The 25,927-nt window shown below is 48.7% G+C and overlaps 4 protein-coding genes and 1 long non-coding RNA gene across 7 annotated transcripts in view; 4 read left to right on the forward strand and 1 right to left on the reverse strand.

Moving 5' to 3' along the window:
• On the forward strand, positions 1-4,774 carry HOXB7 (homeobox B7). The gene is made up of 2 exons (XM_075116968.1): positions 1-899; positions 3,812-4,774. Exons 1-2 carry the CDS (start codon positions 500-502, stop codon positions 4,063-4,065), a joined length of 654 nt encoding a protein of 217 aa, XP_074973069.1. The 5' UTR covers positions 1-499; the 3' UTR covers positions 4,066-4,774.
• Positions 4,480-25,927, reverse strand: part of LOC142067938 (uncharacterized) — a 22,026-nt gene continuing 578 nt past the window's right edge. The window contains exons 1-4 of one of the 2 annotated variants that reach the window (XR_012664191.1): positions 23,115-23,370; positions 12,274-12,568; positions 7,869-8,153; positions 4,480-4,597 (exon numbers count right to left, since the gene is read on the reverse strand). This is a non-coding gene — a long non-coding RNA (uncharacterized LOC142067938). Of the gene's footprint in view, positions 4,598-7,868; positions 8,154-12,273; positions 12,569-23,114; positions 23,371-25,927 lie in introns of those variants that run through there. The other variant, XR_012664192.1, reaches the window with a different exon arrangement.
• Positions 6,911-17,372, forward strand: HOXB6 (homeobox B6). Of its 2 annotated transcripts, none has more exons than XM_075116967.1 (3): positions 6,911-7,405; positions 14,773-14,939; positions 16,263-17,372. In XM_075116967.1, exons 1-3 carry the CDS (start codon positions 7,392-7,394, stop codon positions 16,520-16,522), a joined length of 441 nt encoding a protein of 146 aa, XP_074973068.1. In that variant the 5' UTR covers positions 6,911-7,391; the 3' UTR covers positions 16,523-17,372. The 2 variants fall into 2 exon arrangements, with proteins under 2 accessions (XP_074973068.1, XP_074973067.1); XM_075116966.1 differs by having other exon boundaries at positions 6,913-7,405; positions 14,352-14,939.
• Positions 19,243-22,262, forward strand: HOXB5 (homeobox B5). Its single transcript, XM_075116965.1, has 2 exons — positions 19,243-20,152; positions 21,078-22,262. Exons 1-2 carry the CDS (start codon positions 19,603-19,605, stop codon positions 21,323-21,325), a joined length of 798 nt encoding a protein of 265 aa, XP_074973066.1. The 5' UTR covers positions 19,243-19,602; the 3' UTR covers positions 21,326-22,262.
• Positions 23,424-25,927, forward strand: part of HOXB4 (homeobox B4) — a 15,770-nt gene continuing 13,266 nt past the window's right edge. Inside the window, exon 1 of the mRNA XM_075116963.1 lies at positions 23,424-23,580. The gene's annotated coding sequence lies outside the window, so the exon portion shown is untranslated. The remainder of the gene's footprint in view (positions 23,581-25,927) is intronic.

The following is a 25,927-nucleotide window of genomic DNA, read 5'->3' on the forward strand; positions in this document are numbered from 1 at the left end:
GTGAAAAAGTACCTCGGAGCCGAGGACATGGTGCGAAGGAGGGAATTTTAGACGGGATCAATAAAGGGATAAATAGAGCTCCCTTCCTTTTCCTCCAGCAGAGAGAGACCGAGAGGGAGACGCCGGTTTATCAGCAACGTGCTTTTACCCCCCCCCTCCCCTTTTCTCTTTCTCCCTCGGTCTGAGCTGAAAACTGATTACAGGTTGCTTATCGACTCCAGCACAATTTCACCCCTTCCAGCATAGATCTTGGAGGGTTTTATATCGCATCAATTATTTATCATATTTTATAAATCCAGCAGCACCACAATTTTTTGCCCCCGAGGAGGGAGCGGGCGGCGATTGGCGCCGCCGGAGCCACGTGCCCGCGCGTCACATGGGCCGGGAGGAAAAAGGGCTCCTTTTTGGTGTAAATCTGGACTCTAATTCCGTAATATATCACGGTACCTCGTAAAACCGACACTAAAACGTCCCGACCTACAAATCACCCGGCCAAATTATGAGTTCATTGTATTATGCGAATGCTTTATTTTCTAAATATCAAGCCGCAAGTTCGGTTTTCCCATCCGGAGTCTTTCCCGAGCAAACTTCTTGCGCTTTCGCCTCCAACACCCAGCGAGCGGGGTATGGGGCCGGATCCACGCCTCCCTTCGCCGCCTCCATGCCCGGGCTCTACTCCAGTGGCAGCGCCGTGCACCCCCAGCCCCCCAGCATGTATTCCTCCGGTTACGGCCTGGAGCCCGGCTCCTTCAACATGCACTGTTCCCCTTTTGAGCAAAACCTCTCCATGATGTGCCCGGGAGATGCTTCCAAGCAGAATTGCAGCAAAACGGACCAGAGGGACTCAGATTTGCAAAGCGACAGTAACTTCCGTATCTACCCCTGGATGAGGAGCACAGGTAAGCCCCAGCCTCCCCAAAGAAAGGAGCCGGGGGGGTGGAGGGGAGTGGGGGGGAGTGTGAATTATTTGATGGCGTGCGCGGGGGGTGGCGGAGGGGGAGGGGAGGGGGGAATTGTCCCCAACTCCTTTCATGACGTTTCACCGAAAACGCATCTTCAAAAGAGAGAGGGAGAGGGCGAACACACACCACCCCCACCCACCCCCCCGCCCCAAAGCCATCCTTTTAGCTTTAAATATTTATTGGTGTTGCCGGGGCTGTGTATGTGCCATGCAAAAGGCAGTTTGTCTTAGAGGGGACAGACAGAGCTGCAGAAATAATGGCCAGCCCCTTCTTCTCCTCTATTTACAGGATGGAGGTTGTGCTTCCCCCGTGTAGATGTAGGTATAGATTCGGAAAGAAACTATTGATGGGAGGTGCTTGCAAGCTTGGGCTGTTTTCCGTTAGATTGCAAAGCCTTCGTTTGCCAGCCCCTCACCGCAATGTCCCAGGCGCTGCAATTAAGCGTAGCGTGTTGCCATCAGGAACAGCAGCACATCATTCCCGGTGCAATTAAATTCCCGCTCTCCAAACAGTGTCGCTCCGGCCGGAATCCGGATGGATGGACCGAAGGGGGGGCGGGGGGCATGTTTATCTGTGTCATCTCCAGAAAAACATCCCCGCGGAGGGGCGCGATGTGCTCCCCACCTTGGGGAAAGCTCTTTGGGGACCATGGGGTGCTCAGAGTGGGCCTACCCCCCCGCCCCAGCACAGGAGCTGGGGGTCCCCTGGGCGCTGCCGCGGCGCAGGGGCAGCGCAGCTCCGCGGAAGGCCGCGCAGCGTTCCGCGCAAGCGGAGCAGGGCTTGGGACGCCCCACGCCGGGACACGCTGCCCCCGCACACACGTGTCCCAAAGCCGCCGCATGCCGGGCGGCCGCGCTGCCCTCGGTCACCGAGGAGCTCCTTCTCAGGGTATTAATGTCAATTAACATTTAATAAATATCTGTTTCCTTTGCGCGGGAGCGGGGCCGGCGCATCCCTCCCCCCCTTCTCCCCCCGAAGGGCCGCGCTGGGCGCTGCGGGCCGGGCTCCCCCCGGCTCGGAACAGCCCGGCCCGTGTCCGTGTACACGCGTGGTGGTGTTTACACTCGTGTAATCCTAAGGAGTTGGGGATTGGGGGGGGGGTTCCCGGCTGGGAAGGGAGGGGAAGGCGTGAGCTCGTTTTCCAGCCGCCCCGGCTTCTCCTCTGCCGTGCCAGATTGCAACTTGAGAGCATCCCCGGCAGCGAGCCTCCCTCCGCCGCCAAATATTCGGGAAGGGTCTTGTAAGGAAGCCTCGGGGGCGAGGGGAGTGCGGGCCAGCCTCCCTGCGAAGCAGAGTTAAAAGAAAACAGCGGAGGAGCCAATGCACAGCGGCTTATAAAGGCAGGAGTTACCCTCACACTTATTTGGTGGTCAGTTCTTTCCATTACCTGCTCCATAATTCATTCACTTTTACAGTTGATTTATCAAAGACCAAATATTTCTGGTCGTAAACACTTCATCCCTGCTTTTATCTGACTTTAGATTTAAGAAGCCCCCCCCCCCCCCCCCCGCCCCTTTTAGCCCGTGACGCTGCGAGGATCAACATTAGAGAGGGTTTGGAAGCCGGGAAACGCGCCGGGTCCTGCGCTCGAAAAAAACCCCGGGATACTCTGAGATCCGATGAGCCTAAAAAGCAGAGAAACACGACCTCGGTCGTAAAAGCGGGGTCCCCTCGCCCGCCCCCCGCCCCATCCCTCATGCCCACTGTGCGATCGCGCTTGTGGAATTTCATCAGGGAGCAGAGATAGAGTTGTCATCCCTATTCAGCAGCAGTTTATGGCTCTCCCCTCAGCGGATTTTACAACCCGCATTCCACAACCTGCACATTTTTACTTTACAGCTAGCCTGGCTATTTTGCCTTCCCCCCCCCCCCACCCCCTTTTAATGACTGGATCTTTTCTTCTTTTAAAAAGAAGGGGGGGGGGGGGAGGGAAGACGAAGAGGAGTCCGGTGGAATGTGTGGAGGAGAGGCCGAGGGCTGCTCTTCGCTATCCCCACCGCTCTGGGAAAGAATACATTATCCTATAGATATACACAGCATTTACATAGAAAAGAGAGTCAGGATCACAAACACAATATTGTGGAATTATTTCCAATCAGACTGCAGGAAATGTCGGGTGGAAGGGAGAATTAGGAGCTGGGCCCTCTCCAAACCCCACTCGCGGGCAGCTGGAGGGTGGTGGGGAGCCTGGGGTAAGGGTTGAGGCGCCTCTTATCTGTGCAGACCCCCCTCTCGGCCCCAGAAATCACTGCTGTGCCCAAAACATCCCCTGAAATAACTAAGACCATCGCACACCTTCCAAGCAGGCGCCCTGGTGACAGCTTTAAGAGAGGACAAATAGTTGGATTTGTGTAGGTAGTAGATGCCTCTCTCGCTCTCGCTCGACCGTATTTCTGTATTTATTCCCCAACCGTCCGAAATTTCTGGTGTCTAACTAAAAATTAAAGCAGGAACTCAGAGCCTGAGCGCTGCTACGAGGGCAGGAAACTTTCTGAAGTTTGTTGTTCACCCGGAGACACGCACAGGCACAGGCACACACACACAAAAAAAAGCACCGCACGCTTTTCCTAGATGAAGGGAAATGAAAACTGGGGCGGTTTTGGGGGGCTGCGAACAGGGAGGGTGAGGTGGGGGAAAGCCTCGAGCACAACGAGTTGGCCTTGCAAATAAAAAAGGGCTGCCCCAGGTTGTGCAGTTCCTCCGAGGATTTTGTCCACCCGTGGGACTGCAGTGGATGGGTCATTGCTAGGCTGCACCCAAAGACGAAACCAAGAGAGCAAACCAAACCGGCGTCTCCAAAAGATGCCCCCCAATCCCCCAGTTGATCTAAATCTGCATTTATTTCCCAGGCACCGACAGAAAACGCGGCCGCCAGACCTACACCAGGTACCAGACCCTGGAGCTGGAGAAGGAATTCCACTACAACCGCTACCTGACGAGGAGGAGACGCATCGAGATCGCCCACGCCCTGTGTCTCACGGAGAGACAGATCAAAATCTGGTTCCAGAACAGGCGCATGAAGTGGAAAAAAGAAAATAAAACTGCCTGCTCCGGCTCCAACAGCCAGGAAAAACCAGACGCGGAGGACGACGAGGAGGAATGAAAGGGGCGAGAGGGGGATGCAGGAAACGTCGAAACCCACGCGAGAAGAAAAGGGGGGAAAAACCCACAGAAAAAGACTATATATTAAAATAGAAAAATGATAAGTGCATAAATAATTAAAAACCCTAGGAATGATACATTGTGTTTCCTGACACTGAAAAAAATACTACCTATATTAAAGTCCTTTTTTTTTTGTACAATAGAATGACTATCTACCTATTAAATGTGGCTTTAGAGTCAGAATAGACACATTTTTCTATGTGAGTCTTCCTATAGTACAAGTAATTTGTAAAGCTCCGTTTGTACTTCGCTGTGTACCTTTCGGTATGAAGTAACGTGGTCGTGTTTAGCACCTTTAATTTAGAAAATGTGACCTGAAAGTCTGAATGCAAATTATACTTAGCGTAAATAGTCCTGTACATAATGCGAATGATTATTACGCTTTCTCCCCTTAACCTCTGTTGTTCTTTTCTCGTTGCTATGCTCTTCTGTCTGTGTATATTTTTACCTGGATTTCTTCCTTGTTCACGTCTCTAAGAAAAAAAAAAAACACAAAAACGAAGATTAATTAATATTGTGCTACGTAAAATGTTGTATATCAAAGTAGCAAATTATTTAATGGCGACGCGTTGCTTTTTTTTTTTTTTTTCTTCCCCTTGTCTGTGATTATTATTCTTCGAAATAAAAAGGAAATCTCCCATAATCTCCCATCGCGTTGGGTTCCTTCTCCTTTTCTTACTAAAAATCACACACGGGCTTTTAGAGTTGCTTTTTCCCATGGAAAATAAATACACCGAAAGATCCTTTTAGATTAACACGTGCCCACGCCTATCATCCCGAACGTCTCTTTTTAGGACAGCTGCTCCTTTCAAAATTTAGGTACCTTTTCGATAGATTTGGCGAATATACTAAGATACAACTGATGTTCGGGGCTCTGGAGATACGGGTTGGGCTCCCTTCTCTCTCCCCTGCGGTTGCTCTGGGGCTATTACTGAAGTGAGCAAGAGCATAAAGGAGGAATGCGAAGAAGCCAGAAACAGCCCAAACAGTCTTTCAGCCCCTTGTTTTAATTCTCTTCTTCTTGTAACTAATTTGCAAAAAACCGGTCTGTTTTACCGTGCCTTTAGTATACACATTTTTGTTGTTAGATTCTCCCTCCGCCCTTCAATTACTTTACTGCGGACTGGAACTCTTTCATTAGCGCCAAATAATGTTTAGCATCAAAGCAGGCATAAAATAAATTAAAGCAATTAAACGCAGGGAGGAAAAAAAAATCAACAATGCAAAACAAAAGGCGACTAAATTTAAGCACTTGCGCGGGGGAGCATCCTCCGCCGCCCTCACCCCCTCCCGCCCCTGCCTGTTTATTTACACTGCCAGGCTGCGCAGTAAAGCCGCGGATTCCTCCCGCGGAGGCTCCACGTAATTTACTCCACAAATGCGTTGTGCAAGATGCACAGGGGGAAAAAAGAAAAAAAATAAAAGAAAGAAAGAAAGAAAAAAGAAAGAAAACAAATGCAGCAGCTTTGGAAGGACTTGGCGATGGCAGCTTTCCACCTTCTCCCCTTCTTCCCCTCTCTGCTTTCTCACCACCCACCACTACAGATGACTTCATGTCCTGGGCGAAGGCGCGCAGGGCATCCCTGAGCAGGTTTTAGCGAAAATAAGATGCCACGTCAAGCATCTGGGCGCCCACGTCTCTAATACGGACTCACAGTATACGCTGCATACACTAATTACGGGAAGCTCATTACTGGAGGCGGCAGCTATTATGGCTTTTGCCGGCTGAAATTCCCACTTGAAGGGAAGGGAAAAGAGGGAATTTTTCCCCTTTTCCTTGCTGAAATGCCTTGCTGCAATCTCTTTGCAGGAACGCTCTGTGTATAGTGAGGATGGGGGGCTGGGGGTGGGGGGGTGGGAAGGAGGGGTTCTAGAAATTTCCCCCCCTCCCGCTCCTGGCCCGGACCTCTGTGGTCGGGGGCCAAGAAGGAATTGAGGCGAAATCCATGGAAAAAAAAAAAACAAAAACCGACCAGGCAAAGCAAGGTCTACACCGACGCTTTAATATGCTTAAGCCAGGGCGGCAGCTTACCGGCGGGGTGACCCACCTTGCCGGAGCATCCATCCCCCGCCTCCCCCCCGCGCTATAGCGGGACCCGGGGGGGGGCCCGGGGGGGACCCGGAGGCTCCTTTGGGGGTGTCTGGCCGTGGGGAGCCCCGAAGGCACGAACCCCGCGGCTCGGCTCTGCCCAGGGCACGGGCACCCCGGCCACGCTTTGATTGCCTTTATTTGCCTCTATTTGCCTCTATTTGCCTCTATTTGCTTTCTCCACACCCCCCCCCCGTCACCCCCCGGCCCCGAAATCTGCCCATTGCCCCTTTCAGCAGAAAGCATCCCAATTGCGTAAAAAAAAAAGACATCAAAAATCCCACCCGAACCCCACTGTTTTACTGTGCCTCTCCCCATTTAAAAGCCAACCCCAACCCCAAGCTCTTTATTCTGGGGGGGCTGTTATTGGTAGCCTAACGTGTGGGGCGTTATTCGATTATTTCTCTCCAACCCCCCCCCCCCACTTGCAACCAAGGGGGGGGGACAAAAATCCCTGAACCCGCTTTCATATTCTTTTATTTTTGTTAAAAAAAAAAAGATGGCGGCTAAGAAAAAGACTGCTGTTAAACCGGTCATGAAGAAATGCAATAAATTCCTTGTTGTTTTATGAAAATTTACAACTTTGTGATAGAACTTTATGAGTGGCTGGGTTCTGGGATTGGCCAGAGCCGGTCATGTGGACTGCTAACCGTGAACATGAACTTTTTATTATTTCCCATGTGGTTATATTGCACCATTCTTCTGTCCGCTGCACCTTGGGTCGGATCAGTGTCCTCTATAGGGCTCTCGCCTCTTTACATTTTTTTACTTTTGTGTATAAGCTCGATAGGGCTAAAACAGGGGAGAGGGGAGGGGGGGGGCGCCTATACCCACATCCACCCGCACCCAGAGACACCCACCTCTGCACACACACGTAGGGAAAGAGTTATATCTTTTTTTTTTTTTTAATTATTATTTTTTTAATTCCTCTGTTAATTTGGCTGCTGATTTGGAATCTCAGTAGTAATGGAGGGGCAGAGGAGATTCTGGACCGAGTGGAGGCTATCATTTTTCAAAGAGGGAAGTTACTCCATTTTCTATGCAAATGACAGAAATGCAAGAAGCTCTCACAAGTCAGAGAGGCAATCGACGGCTATCAGGTTGGGACAATATTTGTCAGCTAACAGATAAGCAAACGCTGTCTCTCTCTCCCTATATATTTTACTTATACCACAGAAATGGACGTCAAAAGGTAAGGGAATAATATCTGTTTCTCTTAATGTAATGTTTTCTCTGAGAAAAAAAAATGCATTTGTCAAGCTGCTTTTTCTATTCCATTCCCCATCTCCCTCTACCGGGTGGGGGGGGGGGGGGCGTGTGTGTGTGTCTAGAAAGAAAAGGGTGGGGTGATGAAGAAGGGGGGCACTGGAAGAAATCTGGGGTGCTGGAAATCTGTTTAAGCGACAATTTCCCCGAAAAAATTGTAGCGTAAAGGTGAGAAAAAGAGCGAAAGGGAGAGAGGAAGGAGAATAGGAAAAAAGTAAAGAAAGAAATTGAGAAAAGAAAGGAAAGAAATAGAGAAAGAAAATGGAAAATATAAGAAAGCAAGAGAGAAAGAGAGTGAGAAAGGAAGAGAGGAAGAAATAAGGAAATAAGAAAGAGAAAGAAAAATAAAATAACGGAATAAGAAGGAAAAATAAAGCCTGTAAGGTCACCTGGAGATAGTAGACTTGGAACGAAGGATTTTGCAGTAGCTCGGTGACGGAGGCTTTTAGATACTGCCTTTAAAAAAATACCAAACCCTTTGTGGGTAGTTGTCGTGTTTTATTTTTTCCCCCCTCGCAGAAGCTCTTGCCAGTTCGCCCGTCTTCAGGCGAGCCCAGTAATTTGGCGAAGTTTGTGTGGAAGCCAGTTGGGTTTTGCGTTGCTCTCCAGGGTCATTATTATGGGGGTGGTTTCTTCGGAGAGGGCAGTTCGCGGCAGTCCTCGGAAATAAGGTTCTGGAAATTAGTTAAAAAGAAAAAAAAAAAAAAAAGGAGGGGGCAAAAAAGGAAAAGAAAAGAGAAAAAAAAAAAGGTAATAAGGATGAAGCCAACCCAGAGCGCAGCGCTCTCATTGTATTTTTTTTTCCCCCTTGTGAAACTCCCAAATGAAGCTGACGTTGCGATGCAATAAACCTCCGTGTATTTAATTGCGTTCTGCGGCGTTCCCGGGGCTTCACGGCTCTCCCCACCGGGACACGGGCTCGGGTCTCAGCCCCACGGCGCGCCCGTGCTTTCCCACACCAGGTTATGTGCAAATCCCCCCCTCCGAGACCCTAACGCTTGCCTTCGGGTTTAGGAAAATATTTGGCCGGAGAACACTCGTCATTTTACATGTGGGTTTATTTTTTTAATTTCTTTCAAGATTTCGGGGGGGGGGTGGGGTGCGGGGTTTTGAAATATAGTACTAATTGCTACTGTTACGAGGTGATTTTTAAATAAGATAATGTACGAGCCTGTGTATGAGAAGCGAGATTGAGTAAGAGATTCATTACTTAACCATAAACCATTTTATGACGTGACGATTTATCTCACCTCAACTGACTGTGCCTGAATATTGTGTGGACAAGAGTAAATGATCGCAAGCCGTGGAAATAATAAACAGAAAGTCATTTTGAAAAGCTATTTCTTCCCGAACCTGTTACATTTTTCATAAATCACGGGGGGGGGGGGGGGGATTAATGCCGGTTCAAGCGCCTGTTCTCCCTTTTCCCCAAGTCTCTCTGCGCTCGTTTTTTTCCTTTGCTCTTCGTAAGAGATAAAAATAATGAAGAAAAAAATATTTTAAAAATTAATTTAATTTAGAGACGTTGCTCCAAAACGCTTTTATGCCGATCCTTCCTCATCCTGCGTGGGCAACCACTTGTGGAAAGCCACGCACCTCGCTGCGGGCAGGTCTTTTTAACCATTTCAGCCCGCTCCGGCGTGGGTTGACCGAGAAACCTCCGTGCACCGCCGGTGCTGGTGGGGCTGGGGGTTGGGGGGGGGGGTGTCCGCGCTCCTCCCGGCGGGACTCCCCTCCTGGCACCCTCCCCTGCTTTTTAATTTAAGAAAATAAGAAGGAACGGCATCAAAAGCGGGGGCACCCCCCGCCGCGCCGTCCCCCCCGGTGCCGCCGCAGCGCCGCGGGGCTCGCCCCATTCCCCGCCGTTTGCTGCCATCTACCGTCGGCGGCGGCGGCCGGCGGCTCCCGGGGGGCTCCCCGCAGCCACTGCCCCGGAGGGGGGCACAGTGGGGGGGGGGGAAACCCTACCGCGGCTGTCCTCCCCTCTCCCTGCCCGGGCGGCGGTGCCCGGGACCGCAGCCCTCCCCCTCCCAAAGCCCCCCGTGGGATGCGCTTCGCCCTCGAGGCCTGGTGCCCTGCTGTGATTTGCAAACGGTGAATGTGCTTTTAGCTCCACGCCTCGCCTGAAAGTGCCTGAATATATATATGTAAGGTGCACTCGCACGTATACGCGCACTCACATGTGAGCTACGGCCACCCCAGACGCGCGTGGCGATCTATACGTCCCCCGCCACGGTGATACCGCGCGTACCCCCGCACCGCGCGCGTACAACCCTATCCCCGCACACACGTGTAAGGGGCTCCCAAAGCTCTGCCCACCCCCACACACACCCCCCCCACACCCCCGCGGGACGGGGAAGGTGGTGGAAGATGTTGTGAAAGGCGCTGCGGTAGCGCCGTGCGAGGCGAGGGGGTTTCCGCTGATGGTGAGAGGCGGAGGGGCTTGTATTTATTTATTGCTTGGAGCGGTCATTTCGGCGGGGTCTGGAGAAGATATGTCAAGTCGTGTACACAAAATTGAGGTGGTTGCTGGGGAAGGAGCAGGGAGTAAAGGCGGAGAACGAATCACTTTTAAGTTACTGTAGGCTTTTGCAGGGACAATGCGTGTCTGTTATTTTAAAAGGTTTCTCTCTCTCCCTCCCTCCCTCTCGCTTTCTCCCTCTCGTTTTCTCCTTCTACCACACAGTTTCCTGGCAACTGTTTACGTCTAGACCAGGGACGTTTTCTCGAAGAAAGTGAGATGCCCAGGGACTATGTTAAAAAAAACAAAACAGAGAGGAGAAAAAATTAAAAAAAAGAAAAAGTTTCTCCCTTTTGACCAGCAAGAGCCATGATTAACTTGTTCCATGCTGTAATTCCCAACACCCCCCAGCATTCCCTTTCCGCATTACAAGGTCCGTCTCGCCTTTTCCTCTCCTTCTCCCTGCTTTCCCAATATTACTTGGCCAGCAGCCCCCCCCCTTTCCCCTTCCCAGGGCTGGCTTTCGCGGAAGTACTCCGGTCTGGGCTCATTTTGACTCCCCCAACGCCCCTCTCCCCCCCTGCCCTCTCCTCCTCCCCCCTCCCCCTTCTTTTTTTTTTTTTTTTTTGTTAATAATTAGCTGCACTCTTTAATGGAACAATGGTAGATTATTATTGCTTCTTTTCAAAGATCCCATTAACAAGGTTATTATGCACTGCACGGGAAGTCAGGTAAATTAAACTTATATTGCTGGAAATTAAGTTTCAGGCGGTTTTGCGCGGGGAGAGCGGGTATTTTTTTGCACCTTCAGGGATTATTGCTTTAAATCCTCCACCCCTGGAGCTCTACATGGCTCTGTCGGGTTTTTTTTTTTTTTCCGATGTGCTGTTGGGTGTGCATGAGCATTACAGGGGAGGCTGCTCTGCTGCCAATGGCTTTCTATGTCTGACTCCAGGAACAAGGGGGTTTTTCAAGTGTTTTCGTGGTGTTGGCTTGACTTTATGGCTGCAATAAGTCCCTCGGTAGGGAAACCCCCGCTGTGTTCTCACTTCAGAAGGATCGGGAATTCCAGCTCCACATGAAAAAAAGAGAGTTTCATTTTTTATTGGAACCAACTGCACTGAACTTTCTACCAAGTTCTTAGCGGGTTTAGCTTTCACACAAGCAATGCTCTGTTCTGTTTGCATTTCGAAATATTTGGGGGTTGTTTTAATCCCCTCATCTATCCGCCTGGCTCTGCTTGGTGGGGTTGGCGTTTGCTGGCCAGAAAAGCAAAGCGACAAACAGTGGGACCTTCCTGGGCAGAGAGCTGGGATTGTACATACTGTAAATACTCCTCTTTATCTCTATTTATGCCCTGCCAGTGGAGTGATGTCTGTCAGGAGGGGAAAGCCGGCTGCCCAGCGCACTTCAATGGGTTATACCACCTTCTGGCGTCTCTCGCAACTTCCCCGCTTTATTGCCTCCTTCTTAGCAAACCCTGCGCCTGGTTTTGAGGAGATGAGGCCAAAGACTAAATAAAGATGTGCTCACCGGTGCCCTCAAAGACGGGTCTAACTTAAGGGCTACTGTATAAGCTCGGTTCTGCCACCGTTATTGCTCTGTGTCCGTGTCCCTCCCGGCTGGGCTGGCGCTAGAGGCGTCCAGAGAAAATATATTCGCAAAATCTGTCTCAGATTTACCTTCGCACTTTAGAGGGAAGGCAGGAGAGCGTCTGCTAAACAGTTACACTAATAAGCCAACATGTTATTTTTCTTTTAATTTAATATTTTTTTAAAACTATTGAGCCGGGAATCGAAACCACCTCTGTGCTAAACACTCGGTTCTCTGAGATGTAGTGTGGTTTAAGACCTCCGTTCGTATTTACATGTATTATAGGTGGCAAATCAATTAGACCGCGGGCCTGACCCTCCGGAAGATGAAAACTATGACAGGCGTTGGGGTTTTTTTTTTGCACGTTGGGAACCAAGTTTTCGTCTGTTCTTTTCCTCCCCCAAATAACCGCCTATAGGGTCATCCTCCTGCTAAGAGGCAAGATGTACGATTTTTTATCTCTAGCGCGTCTAAAATGCCAGCGATAAGCAATTAGCGAGCAGGCAGCTTCAGTGAGTGCATTTTTATTTTCTTTTAAAATGCCGACTGTCAAACTCCGTCAAAAAGCCTGATTTAGCCACAAAGGTATCGGGATGAGCCGTATTTCACTGCGGTAAAACTCTGGGGAGGGGGATTTTTTTCTTGTTTTTGTACAAACTATTTCGAGGGATTTATTTGCAGAGCAATCACGAGAAGTGAGAGAAAGCATTAGAGCAAACATTTTCAGCAGATGTACTCACGCATTGAATTATCAGGACATCCCATTTCTTAGCCCAAAACCTGCATGCGGAGCTGATCATGCCAGATCATCGCTGGTTTTGCAGAGCTACAAATATTGCGTAACTCTCTAATCAAATGTATGAGCTGCTCGGCTCCCGCAAAGCAGTTAACTTCAGGCTCTCATCCGATCCTGGTTGGGTGTTTTTTTTCTTCTCTAGTCATCGTTCCCTTTCAATCTCTTTTTTTTTTTTTTCTTGCATACCAATAAAGCAGATCTACGTAAGTTTGGGTCCATTCCATACACAAAGGGAAACTCTGCAAGAACAAATAATAAGAGATATCAGTCAGAGAGGGGGTGGAGGATGGAAAACTACTTCCTTTGCATGTTATTTCCTTGAATTATGAGGATTACGTTTCAGTCGAAATGTTCGTTGCAGCCGTGGCATGAAACAATCTTGGCTTTGCTGCTGTAAACATGGTGTTTAAAATAAATTGGCTCGTAATAAGATACCAGTTTCGTAGATACTTAGAGCTCCGTCAGAGAGAGCCGCATTGGCAGCTCTACAGCCACCATGTAATATATGTAATTCCAGATTTGTAGCACACACATTCACAGATTCAAGTACAGGGGAGTGTGTATCATAAGGCGTGTCATTTCATTGCGTGTGAGACCCGGCAGACAGATGGCTACAAATTCGGACAGGAAACAAATCCTTGATAAAACGCGAAGGATCGGGGGACAGTCCTGGGTTTAATTTAGTTGTTGTTGCTTGGGGTATTTTTTTTCCCTGTGAGATCTCTCTGATTTTCCCATTGGAAAAAAAAAAAAAGGAAGGCGGCGGTCAAAGATCCAACCCTACCTTGAGCAAACAGGGATCTGAGGGGGGGATGCACCAGGTAGGGCAGAGCCCATCTCTGGCGAGGGAATCTAGGCGAAACCGGGAGAGGCGAACCCCAGAGCAAAGCGCAGCTTTTAGGGTACCCGGGAATTGCTTGAGACTTTCGGAATTATCCCTTCCAGCCTTTTAACTTTGCAAAAATAGGTATTTTGCAGTGGGGACGGGCTCAAAGAGGGGGATGCAGACCCGCGGGGTCCCTGCGCACCTCCGAGGCAGCAGCCCCATCACACCGCCAGCTTCCCTCCCTTTAAAAAAAAAAAAATCTCGATCGGTAACAATCAATAAACTCAGCTTTCGACGGTAACTCAAGGCTCCCTTTTAGCCATAAAAGGTCGGGCATAGATTTGGTATTAACAAAAAAACGCAAGAGGGCACAATGCGGTACCGGACTCCGGAGGATATCGGGATTTAACAAGGGATAAAGGAAATACTTCGATTTGCCATTTATCTCCCGAACACGGAGCCTTTGCAGGGAAAAAAAGGAAAAAAAAAAAAAATAAAGGAAAAAGAAAAAGATGCAATATCTGGAAAGCGAAGGTTTACGTTCAAGCAAGCGCAGCTTTGCTGAACAGGGAATGCTAATCTATGGTAATTAGATAATCATGAACCGCAATAAGTTGTCCAAACCGATTTCTTCTCTTAAAGCAAATGTAAGTTAATCAAGCAGGCGGGATCTCCTCCTTGCAAACTTCACACACGCACAAGGACAAAACTTTTTTTCCTTTTTTTTTTTTTTTTTTTTTTTTTTTGGTGTGTTTTCTTTAACTGCAGCAAAGCACCCAGACACTTCAGGACGATTTGCACACATTAGGGGTTAAAGTTTTTCCGCATGCGAATAATCAACTTTTCTCTTCCCCCCCCTCACACCCCCCCCTTCCACTTACAGCGGGTATTTGTATACGTTATATGTGCGTAAATATACATCCAGGCGCGCACACCGCCGTCGGTGTAGACGGGCTCTCGCACACCCCCGCGCTGAGCTGGGGGGGGGAGGCGGGGAGGGAGGGGGGGGACGGACGCCTTTATTTATTTATGAAGCTCCGAGCGCGCCGGGAATGTTTCTTTCGGCAGATATTATATATTTGGTTAAGGGGGTGCATTTCTGTTGTTTAAAAGGGAGGGAAAAGGGGGTGGATGGTTTGTTCTTGGGGTCCCTGGTGCAATCTCAGCTCCTCATGGGTGCTATTTTGCAACCTCAGGCGCCTGCTATTGGTCAGCCCATGATCAGATGGTTGTATTTCCTTGTGTCCCTCGCTGGCACCACGCCATCTCCCTTCAGCTAAAACCCAATCTCCGATATACTACTAATAGCTAAACCACTTGGACTATAAAACACAACAAATCATAAAGCCGGGAAAGGACGGCAGGGCTCCTTCCAATGAGTTCTTATTTTGTCAACTCGACCTTCCCGGTGAGTCTGGCGGCGGGGCAGGAGCCCTTCCTGGGACAGATCCCGCTATATCCCTCGGGCTATGCGGATCCTTTGAGGCACTACCCCACCACCTATGGAGCCACGGGCGTCCAGGAGAAGGGCTATACCTCCTCTCCTTACTACCAGCAAAGCAACGGAGCCTACAGCCGCAGCTCCGCCTGTGACTATGGGGCCGGCGGGTTTTTCAGGGAGAAGGACCCTGCGTGCGCCCCCCCCACCCTGGACGAGGTGCCCTTCGCCCCCGAGCCGCGCAAGTCGGACTGCGCGCAAGGCAAAACTGTGTTCGGAGAGAGCGAGGAGCAAAAGTGTTCCGCCCCGGTTTACCCCTGGATGCAGCGGATGAACTCTTGCAATAGTGAGTTTACTCTTTTACAGAAATAAATACATCAATCTCCTCCCCCCCTTTCTTATTTGTTACCGCCCGAGAGAGAGAGAGCGAGCGAGCGAGGGAAGCAGGAATAAGGTTCACTTTAAAGCCCAAACTTCCAGCCGTGAAGTTAGGCGACACGAGAGGCTCCAACTTGCTCCTGACACGCACCAAAACTTCACGCCGCTGAAGTATTTTCCCCCAGCACCCCACCCCCCCAGCTAAAAAGTTTGCCCTGTATTTAAACCCCAATACAGTATTTCGCCATCCCCCCCCCCTTTTTTTTTTTTGCACATTCCAGTTTGCGTGTCACTCAGCTACAACGATTTGTCTCTGTCTTTCCCCCACACGCACAGGGAGATATCTTTTCCAAATCAGATCTGGATGACTTTACACACGCACGGACCCACACCCCCGCGCAGCTCCCTCTCTCGCAGGCTAGCCGGTCTGGAGTTAAATAATATCAAAGTGTTTAAATATTTGAAAAGAGAGGGCTACATTTTTAATGAAACTCGCACATAATGAAAAGTCTGCCTGGGGAGAATTTTTTTCCCCACCCTGGTGATATATGACTTCTTTAAGTGCTGTTTCCTCAATCAGAATTAAAAAAAAAAAGGGGGGGGGGGGAGAGAAAGAAAAATAATAGAGGCTCACCACCCTCCTTCCCATGTTTAGATGCATTTGTTGCCTTTTAAGTTCCAAATTGATGTCCATTAGCGCAGGGACATAAAGTGTTGTGTCCTCTTTAATGTAGAGTTTGGGCAGATCGATTCACTTCATTATTGCTTAAATGCTCAGATCTATTACAGTTGCCGGTAGGGTGGAAAATAGCGAGGGCGGGCGGGGGGGTGAGAACACCTTGCGATTTTTCATCCCGGAATAAGATAGATCTCGCCCTGTCTCCCCAGCCCTGCCTGCAGTCTGGCCACTCCAGCATTAACCCTTCTGCCCTGCTGCCTGCAGCGCGGCTGCGGATCTTCCGCGGCTGCGGCCCGGCCAGGGAGCCTCTCCCTGCGCGCATGGAGGGGCTCACGGCGCTGAGGGTTATTCTGGGCTTGGCCAAAGCCTTTGGAGGGCAGGGGAGCGGGCACGCACCCCTCCGCACGCAGCCGCGGTGCGGGGCGTAGCATCCCCGCGGATTATGCAGCATCTCCGCGGCTCCACTAAACCTCAGGGCTTTCCCATGTTTTTCCTTTCCTCTCTCTTTACTTTTTCTCCCTCCCCACCCTCCACCCCCTTCCCCCCTTATTTTTTTTCCTATATTTTCCTATTTTTTTCCTTTTTTTTTTTTTTTTTTTGCGGGTGTCACAGGTTCCTCCTTCGGGCCCAGCGGCCGCAGAGGCCGCCAGACCTACACCCGCTACCAGACGCTGGAGCTGGAGAAGGAATTTCACTTCAACCGCTACCTGACCCGGCGCCGGCGGATCGAGATCGCCCATTCCCTCTGCCTGACGGAGCGGCAGATCAAAATCTGGTTCCAGAACCGCAGGATGAAGTGGAAAAAAGAGAATAAATTGCTCAACTCCTCGCAACTGAGCGCAGAGGAGGAGGAGGAGAAAACGGCGGAGTGAAAGTATTATTTAAAACACACACAGATTTAAAAAAAAAAAAAAAAAGGAAAAAAAAATAGAGAGGGAGGGAGGGAGTGTGTGAGAGCCGAGAGGATGAGGGGGGTGTGGGCTGGCTGCGAGGCCAGGGAAAACCTGCACATTGGTGGGACAAGCCCTCTGCAGCAGCGGCAACAGCTAGAAAGTTTGGGCCACCAATGCCACGGACTCGTGTTCCCCGTGATCTGTCGTGTCCAGGGGAAAAAAAAAACCAACAACAAAAAAAATCAGGCTTCTAGTTGCGTTTTGGAATTTTTTTTTCCTTCCTAGACCTCCCTCCCCTCCCACTCCACACACCCCCCGAAATGAAATAATAATAATAAAAAAGTGAAGAGAGAGAGAGAACGAGGAAAAGAAAGGGAAAGAGAAAAGACAAAAAAAAAAAAAAAAAGAAAAGAAAAGGACTCCTATCCGTGTTTCTACCCTTGGTGTCACTGTTAGTAATCTGCTAACTCTTGTATTTAATGGAAGTGCTGCAATATATGTCATTTGGGGTGTTTATTGTCTTAATTTTGTAAAAATGTTTCATGCACGGTTGACATAGGTTTGTTTTTTTTTTTAATTTTGATTTTTTCCCCTCCTTTGGTAAATTAATCAAGCCCTGGGGTCTTTGTAATTAGGGTTTTTTGTTTGGTTTTTTTTTTTTTTTTTTCTAAGAAAAACCTACTGAAAGAACGAGTACTACCTAAAAGGATGCAAAAGCAACAACAGCGACAAAAAGTTATATTTTATTAATTTTTGTACGTGTTGTGTTTGAAGTTTGTCTTAGGTATGACCATGGAATTCTCTAATAAAAACAAAGTCTTCGATCTCATGCACACCCCCCTGTCATTATTATTATCTTTCCCTTTTCCAGGGGAACTTCCCATTCTTAAGGAGCAGAGAGTTGTAAAGAAAGCCTTGCTTCTCTCTGTATGACACTGTCTTCTAATCTGCAAGGACAAGCAACTCCAAGCACACGGAAGTTACAGTGGAGAGATAAATCTGGTTTTCCCTCTTTTTGTCTAATCTTAAATGGAAGACCTTTCACCAATAGTATTTCCTCGCTGACATTCTGCTTTAGTATCGCTCTTTTTTATTGTTACAGTACAAAGAGTTATGACGAAACGCTCTCCATATACATAATAAATCAAGGAAACAGGCAAAAATATGTTCTCATTTATCTACCAAAGATACCTAACATTTGCCTAGCATCTTTCAAACATCTGGTCCCAAATCAAAGTGAAGTGTATTGCAAAAAAATCCAGATTTCAAGGGAATTCGCCCTGCGAAAACGAGTAGCTTCTCAGCTCCAGGAGAATAGCCTCCATTTAAGGGGGAAAAAAAGGTGGAAAAAAGAATCTAAACTAAGTCTAATGAGCTCTTGTAAAAGAGCATATTTTTATTTTCCCTTGGAAGCGTTTTCAATGGCTCCTTTTGAGGGGCTGAGTCCGCTCAGGATGGGATGGGGACGGTTTGTGCTCCGTACCAAAGAGGAATCTCGTGCATGCAAATAGCAAACTTTTCCCGGGTTTGGGAATTAAACGAAAGGAAGTGCTTTTTCTGCTGGGGTTTTAGGACTGGAAGCAAGCGACCAGCCCAGCCTATTTCGGATACCGTTTTCTGCTGCCTCACAGGGGGAAAACGCGATGTAACAGTATCTCCTGCCTCCCGTCCCCTTTCCCCACTCCCCGCAAGAAATACCTATGTATGAATGCATTCCCCCACACCACAAGCTGGTTTAATGTCAGTCACTTTTAAAATCAATTCATGCAGAAGCTTCACAGCTGTAGGACATTTACTATTATTGCCACGCTTTTCATTGCCCGTAATTATTATAATTATATGTCACTTTCAATATGGCGCATAATTTCCAATGAGTTGCAGACAAGCATATGAAATTCCTAAACTGCCTTGGAAAAAAAAAAAAGAGAGAGAGAGAAAAAAAAGAGAAGAAGGGGGGGAAAAAAAAAGAAAGTAATGCTTAACAAAGCACAGCTCTTTCGCAACGTTTTTACCAATTTCAGAGTGCTTTTGCTCCCCAATATTCCTTGCAGGTTAGCGAATGGAAAGGAAAAACAACGTAGCACAAAGCTGTGTTCAAAGAGGACGTGAAACGCTCAGGAACAAGAATATCCTAAAAGCAACGTTGCCAACCAGTTCCACCGGCTGGACTTTCCCTCCTTTTCCTTTATTCCCCCCTCCATTTCCCCCCCATCCCCCCTTCCCCCCCACCCCCCCACCTCCAGAATTAAGGTGCGACCGCATCGCTGGCTCCGCGCTCAGCGTGCAAGAAAGCTTGACTTTTCTGACAATAACCACGCGAAATAAACCCGAGCAGCCACGCTCCCCCCCCAGCAGCAGCTTCGCCTTGTGTGTGCGTGTGTGTGTGTCCCCTTCAAATATTAAAAGAGAAGACTGCCCGGCCTCACAGCGACCCGCCACCTCATCCTTCGCTGCCTCTCAAACTTCCCCGGCGGTGTTATAAAGGAAGAAATTAAGAGTTTAATAAAGAAAAGGAGCTGGGCGAGAAGACCCACGCGGGGAGCGCGGACACGGCAGGATTCACCCCCCCACCCCCCGATCCCCCCGCCTTTCACCTCTGATTTTTAGGAAGGAAAAGGAGAAATAAAGGTGGGGGGGGGGGGGGTTGTGCGGTGCAGGGGCGGGTTCGGGGCGCGGGCCCCCCCCGCCCCCGCTCGGTGCGCCGCCCCCGCGCGGCCGGCAGGTGGCGCACTCCGCCAAGGTGGGGGGCGAGCGCGGCGCCGGCGCGCCCGGGGATTCGGGGCGCCGCGCACCGACTTGGGCCTAAACGACTCCGCGATCGTCATTATTTGTAACCATAGAGCATGAATTACCTCTTGAGGTCATCAGTGAGAATTTACGACTGGTCAACAAAAGCACGTGATTCCCAAACGCACCCACACCCTCCCCCCATATTTGGCCGCATACATAGCAAAAACGAAGTACAGTGCATTGCTATAATTCATTAATACATCATAAATCGTCAAGCACAGGGTTATAACGACCACGAGCCACAAATCAAGCCCTCCAAAATAACCCAAATGAGCTCTTACTTTGTAAACTCGTTCTCAGGGCGCTACCCAAATGGCCCCGACTATCAGTTACTAAATTATGGGACCAGCAGTTCCATGAACGGTTCTTACAGAGATTCAAGCACCATGCATTCCAGCTCTTATGGCTACAACTACAATGGGATGGACCTTAGCATCAACCGCTCAGCCTCCTCTAGTCACTTTGGGGCTGTGGGGGAGAGCTCCCGCGGTTTCCCTTCTCCAGCTCAGGAGAGCAGGTTTAGACAGGCGTCTAGCTGCTCCTTATCTTCTCCCGACTCCCTTCCCTGCTCCAACAGCGAGAGCCATGGAGGCAAACCCGCCCCGTCCCCCTCCGACCAAGCTACTTCTGCCAGCACCACCAACACAAATTTCACAGAACTAGACGAGACCAGCGCGTCCTCGGGAGCCGACGAGGGCACTCCAATAAGCAGCAGCATCCCCCGAGCGCAGGCAGAGCCCATCGCAACCTCCACCGCAGCAACAGAAGGGCAGGCACCTCAGATATTCCCTTGGATGAGGAAACTTCACATTAGCCATGGTACAGCTACTTCTTTTTCCGTCGTTGTCGTTGTTGTTGTTTATTTTCGCACCCCCCTCTCTTTTTCTCTTGTGTTTTTTTACCCCCCTTTTCCCTCCCCACCCCCCCACCCCACTCCCTTTTTTCCTCTCCTTCCTTTTATTCGGTGGAGGCGCTTTCATCAGAAACGCAGCTATTTATTGCTTTTGTATTTCTTGCTCTGATCGCTGCTTTAAAGCTGCCTCTGGCGCCTGGAGGGGAGGGGGGGGCGATTTTATTTTAGTTTCGCTATTCTTGCCGCGAAATGTGCGCTTATTTCAAGCTCTTGGCTCTGTGTGGATGGTGGGAGAAGGTAATTTAAAAATTGAGGGAAGGGGGTGTTCCTTGGGGGGGGGGGGGTGAGGAAAGGAAAGAATTGACCATTAAAATGGCATTATATGCACAGATGGGTCTCTCAGCCCTCTCCTACTCTTATTTTGCTGGGTGTATTCTTGACAATCTGCTCTCGACAAAACCAAAATTGCGAGGAGATACACGGGGAATAGCGACACCCCCCCCGCCCCCGGCCCCCCGGCCCCCGGTTTTCTCCTGGAGAAAAGAAATCAGCATCAAACCAGACGCCCCTGCAAACAGAGCCAGGCAGAGGCGAAAAGGGGAGATTTGGAGCCCTCGCTCCTCCAGTTAAATTATGACTATTGAGTTGTGAATGTCGGTTCTGGAGGGGCTGAGGGTGGGGGGTTTTACACGTGTCTGGGGGTGTGCGAGGAAGAGGGGGGGGGGCTGTTATTTGGGGAATAAGCAGCTTTCCTAGCTACTCAAAGGCGGCGAATATTTTACCTCGGTATTTTAAAAAAATAAAAATAATTTTAAAATAGCCTTAAGGATAACAAAAGTCCTGGCAGAAAGCAAAAAAAACCCCAACCCCGCTGTTGTCCGTGTTATTCAGACATGACTGGACCAGACGGTAAGAGGGCGAGGACAGCGTACACTCGCTACCAGACCCTGGAGTTGGAAAAGGAATTCCACTTCAATAGATATCTCACCCGCAGGAGGAGAATAGAGATCGCTCACGCTCTCTGCCTCTCCGAGCGCCAGATCAAAATCTGGTTCCAGAACAGGAGGATGAAATGGAAGAAGGATAATAAACTGAAAAGCATGAGCTTAGCCTCGGCGGGCAGCGCCTTTCAGCCATAAATTCTAGAGGAGGAATCGCGAGGAAAGAAGAGGAGACGAGAAAGAAATACGTAAATAAATAAATAAAGCGCCGCAGATCTTAGTTTCGGAGTACTGTACAGTGAGGCACCTTCTTTTCGGCATGTTGTTGATATTCTAAAACAACGCGTATGGTACCGTTATCCCAGGACTGAGTTCATGTCGTGTTCCGTTTGGGCTTTGGGGTTTTTTTTTTTAATTTTTTTTTTTTAATTAAATTTTATTTCCAGACGCTCCTCACGCTCTTGTTGTTCTTATAAATGTCTGTGTCCGTGCTCTCTTGATGCCTTCTGGAAAGCTAGCATGTTTTATGTGAGCCCTTTAAATGTTATAACTTATTTATAAATTGAGAACAGATACGATTGTTTGTTTATTTGTTGGGATTTTCTTCCCTCCCACCCCCCCCTTTCCTGAGTTTACTGGTTTTGGGTGAGTTCTTCTCTGCCTAAACTAAAATCGGGGGTTCCTGCACTACAGTCGCAGAAAAAAAAAATAACCTAAAAAAAAACCAAACAAAAATGTAAAAAAAGGAAAAAGACAAAAAAAAAAAAAAAAAAAAGAAGAAAAAGCTCTTGTATCTTTCTGTCTTAAAATTGTCCAGTCTGTGTTTTAGTTCGACCTTCAGGCCAGGATTTCTAGTCCCAGGCTAATTCTGAGACGTACTCTTAGACGTGGGTAAACTTCACTATTAAAAAAGAAATGTATAAAATCGGACCAACAATAGAGTGCTCTAATGTTTGTAAATACTAGAAATATTTCTGATGTGACTAATAGACGGTTTGTAGTGGGCAGAGTGAATGCAATGTTATGTGTAAAAATGGCATCTGTCATGTCTAGCTGCCTGTTAGTACTTTGCCAATAAGCTTTTTGTATTTGTTTGTAGCTTTACTTGAAGTCAAATAAACGTTTCTCCTATTCACAAAGGCTCCCAGTTGCACTTTCTGCACAACCTCGGAGACTTGCAGCACATGCTAAAGCCGGAGAGGTGCCTGGCATGGAGCTGTGCCTGTGCTAGGAGCTCTGAGCAGAGCTGCAGCCTCTCCTGGGCAGCTCCTCGGGAGCTCCGAAACACCAACTATTCACATCAAATACCCTCCGGGCACCGCGCGGGCATAAACCGCAACCCACCCCCTTGCCCCAAACGCCGTCTCCCCAAAACCGACACAGACGCCCAGCCCCCCCTCCCCACCCACACCCCCACCGTATCAGACAAACTGGTTTCAAGGACTTCGAGTTGCAATAACACGGCACAAACCCTTCCCCGGCAGCTTTACGTGCATCTCAGGAATTGTCAGATACAGATATCCCCCCGCACAACCTCAAAGCGAGAGGTCTTTATACCCACATATATGTCCGCGTAAAACGGTGTTCTATAGAATTACGGATCTGTGTGCTTGGATAGATACATTTATTATATATACATATAGAACATGTCTCTATAGAATACATTTCCGTGCTAAGCTGCGCTCTCTCCGCTACCTCTCGTCCTCGGTTTATTGTGCTTTCCTGCTTTTACCTCCTTAGTCTCTGGCTCAACATGTAAATAACAGCTCTGTAACTACTGACACTCACTACAACGAGTCATTTCGGCTGCAGATAATTTAACATCATCAAAGATGGCAAACGTTGCCATTTCGCTACCTAGGGAATCTAACACGGCACGAGATACTCCGCTTTAAAGTCGCTCGATTTGGCAAAACGCCACCGACATCTCTACAATACAGCTTAGGCTTTTTGTTCGTAGCAAGTAAAGTTGGAGCTTAAAACTTACCAAACTTAATCTCCCACTGTTTAGGTACTTCTTAAGTGATTTTGAGAGGGATGTGAAGTGGACTGTCAGATCCCAAACCATTTGCTCGCCTTCCCTTGATTTTTTTTTTTTTACCAATAGCAAACTATACCAAAAGTGGGTATGACATTTAGATGTCAAATGGATAGGGTTTTATCTAGAAGTTAGATCGTAAAAATCGCCCAGACCTCAGACAGATACCCCTCACTGGCTCTCAAAAGTCACGTGAGGTCCATAAAGTTAGTTTTATGGTTTTGGGGAGTTGACAATGTACAATATATTTCACATTCTCTAGAATGTTAAGTGACACTTTAACTGCTTGGTTTGGCTTGTAAGGGGCAGCAATGGGTGAGCACTTTTCCAGATGAGATAAACGTTGCAATTGCAGGGAACATGTTTTGCGGGTCCAGTTTTCAGCCCAGAGAGCCAATAGACTGGAGTCCTGAAAGTAAGTTCTTCTGAAATATTATCTGCTTAAACTATTTTAGAGGGTTGATATGGCTAAAGGCTGAGCGGGGAGGAAAGAGGGTCTGTCTCTCTTTCAGAGCTTTATTTCTCACTTTTAGAAGGTCCTAATCCTTATCCTCCCGAGAGCTGGAATTGCATTACATTTCCATCACAGCTTCGAGGCCCGCAAGTAAACTTTGTGGAAGCGGGAGAAAGAGAAAAATCTGTAGAGATTCATTACCATCGCAAGGCAAACGCCATCCTGCCTTTGCCGGGGGACACGAGTGCTTCAGCCAAAGTTTGGGTTTGTCCTTCGCCGTGCAAAAAAGAAAAAAAAAAAAAAAAAAGAGGCTGGTGCTCGTGTGGTGGAGGTGGTTCGGTGTGGTTTGTACGGCTCGAATCGGGGCCATGCCTTTGCATTTCAATGAGCTGTGTTCTGGCTGTGCTCTCCAGGTTGTTAGTACCTTTTGACTTTCATTCTTTTCACCTGCTTGCCAAAGAAATGTGTGCACCTTCTTTTTTTTTCCTTTCGGCCTGTGTAGAGACCGTTTGGGGTTGGGTTTTTCTTTTTGTTGGTTGGGGTTTTTTTTGCCCCAGGGCTTTTTTATTTTTTGCCTTTTTTTGCTTTTTTTTTTTTCCTTAGATTTCGGTTTTTTTCCAATGATACGAACGAGTGTCCTCATGTTTCCGTAGTTCGTTTCTGCCATATGTAGACACTGAATGACCGCTGTTATGTCTCCAGCCTGTCTTGAAGTGCTACAGAAAAATAATCAGAGGGGCTGCAGTTTGCCTACGGACCCTCCAAACCTTACTGAACCCACCGATATCTCACAGATTTCCTTCTCCCCCTCTAAGGGGAGAGTCTGGAGAAGGCAGGCAGCAGCCTTTTTCTTTGGGAAAATAAACAAGTTAGCGGGGAAGGGCAGGAGAGCAGAGCCTGCCATGGCTCGGGGCTGCGGCGGGGGCTGCGTCCCCCCGCTCGCCCGTGGGGCGGGCAGGTGGCCCCGGCCGGAGGCTCCGGCTCCGCGGCCGCGCAGGGGGCGCAAAATAGGGCAGGAAGAGCAAAAGAGGGGAGGGGGGAAGAGGGAGAGTGAAACCCTGGCGAGAGTTGCTTTTTGTTTTGAAAGCTAAATCCACATCTGCAGCAGAGGTGGGGGGACGCTTCGTCCACACCTGAACCAACTCACATCCATTCCCCCCCCCCGCACCTTAAAAAATTTTAAAATAAAAAAAAAGTTCAAAGCGGAGGTGCTGGGGGGATGGGGGTTTCCTAGAATTTGGAGCAGTCACGAGCTTCTATTTTTTTTCCCCTCCTTTTTACGGTAAGACAACATTTGGTGGACACATGTCCGTCTCTCTTACACAAAGCAGAATGTCCCCCTTTAGCACACTTTGGAGATTGCTTTTCCTTCCTTGGGCTGTTTTTCCTGTCCTGCTCCATGTGTCTCCTAGTATCTTTGCTATCATCATTTGAACTTCTGGCTTCTCCCTGAGCAGTCAGAGGGTGGCCAGCGCACTCCTGAAAACCCTCTGCTCTGAAAACCTGTAAACACAAATGCAAAAGCTGGGAATTCAGGGAAGGGAAGCAGGGTGCAGGGAGCCTTTCCTATTCAGCAGGCTGGGTTTACGCTGAACAGCCTCTCCCTAATCTCTGAGCAAGCCGGACGCCTGCTTTTCTGTTGGTAATAAAGATATTTCACGGGATCCTAAAGGGCTTCACTGGCACGGTGTTTAAAGGTGAATTTAGCAGCCGAGCCACGCCAGGCTGTGGAGGGTTTGTCTACACGGGATTAGGAACGCTTTAGGAAAGGGCATGTGGGGAGAGGTGTGTGATCGTGCTGGGGTTAGACCGAGCGATGGCCTGCTAATTCTTCACCCTTCCGATCTGTGCTGGCAACGAGAAAGAATTTCTACCGATTCAGATGATAACGAGCGATTTAGGCAAGAAAAGTGGCGTCCCTTCGCCTTCATGTATGTTTGAAAATGCAACCGTACGTTCAATGCACGCATGTACCCACGGACACCGTGTTTCCAAACTATATTCATCCATCCGTATATCCATAGATACAGCCATCCAGCCACCCCTTCCCATCCATCATCCGCATCATCGTCCCATCCCTACTCAAAGATATGCATTTTTCATAGAGTCCCAGGCAAAGTTTCCTTCAATTTCACTCCGATCACAGGAGGCACAAGGTATTGGCGTTTTTTTTTTTGTTGGTGGGGTTTTTTTTCTCTTAAATATCACCATTTCTGGTCGCGTGGTGTACACAACGTGTTATTTCGAGGGGGGGGAAAAAAGCAGACCAAGGGGAATTTGGAATACAGTTTAGGTACAGGACTTTGCA

Source organism: Phalacrocorax aristotelis, chromosome 23, assembly GCF_949628215.1.
Source record: "Phalacrocorax aristotelis chromosome 23, bGulAri2.1, whole genome shotgun sequence".
Lineage (NCBI taxonomy): Eukaryota > Metazoa > Chordata > Aves > Suliformes > Phalacrocoracidae > Phalacrocorax > Phalacrocorax aristotelis.

Excerpts from the sequence above, each read along its gene's own strand:
- HOXB5 (XM_075116965.1), top strand. The coding sequence starts at position 19,603 with ATGAGCTCTTACTTTGTAAACTCGTTCTCAGGGCGCTACCCAAATGGC. Across the intron at positions 20,153-21,077 it reads GAAACTTCACATTAGCCATG|ACATGACTGGACCAGACGGT; the intron begins GTACAGCTACTT and ends CGTGTTATTCAG.
- HOXB6 (XM_075116966.1), top strand. The coding sequence starts at position 14,531 with ATGAGTTCTTATTTTGTCAACTCGACCTTCCCGGTGAGTCTGGCGGCG. Across the intron at positions 14,940-16,262 it reads GCGGATGAACTCTTGCAATA|GTTCCTCCTTCGGGCCCAGC; the intron begins GTGAGTTTACTC and ends CGGGTGTCACAG.
- HOXB7 (XM_075116968.1), top strand. The coding sequence starts at position 500 with ATGAGTTCATTGTATTATGCGAATGCTTTATTTTCTAAATATCAAGCC. Across the intron at positions 900-3,811 it reads CCCCTGGATGAGGAGCACAG|GCACCGACAGAAAACGCGGC; the intron begins GTAAGCCCCAGC and ends TTTATTTCCCAG.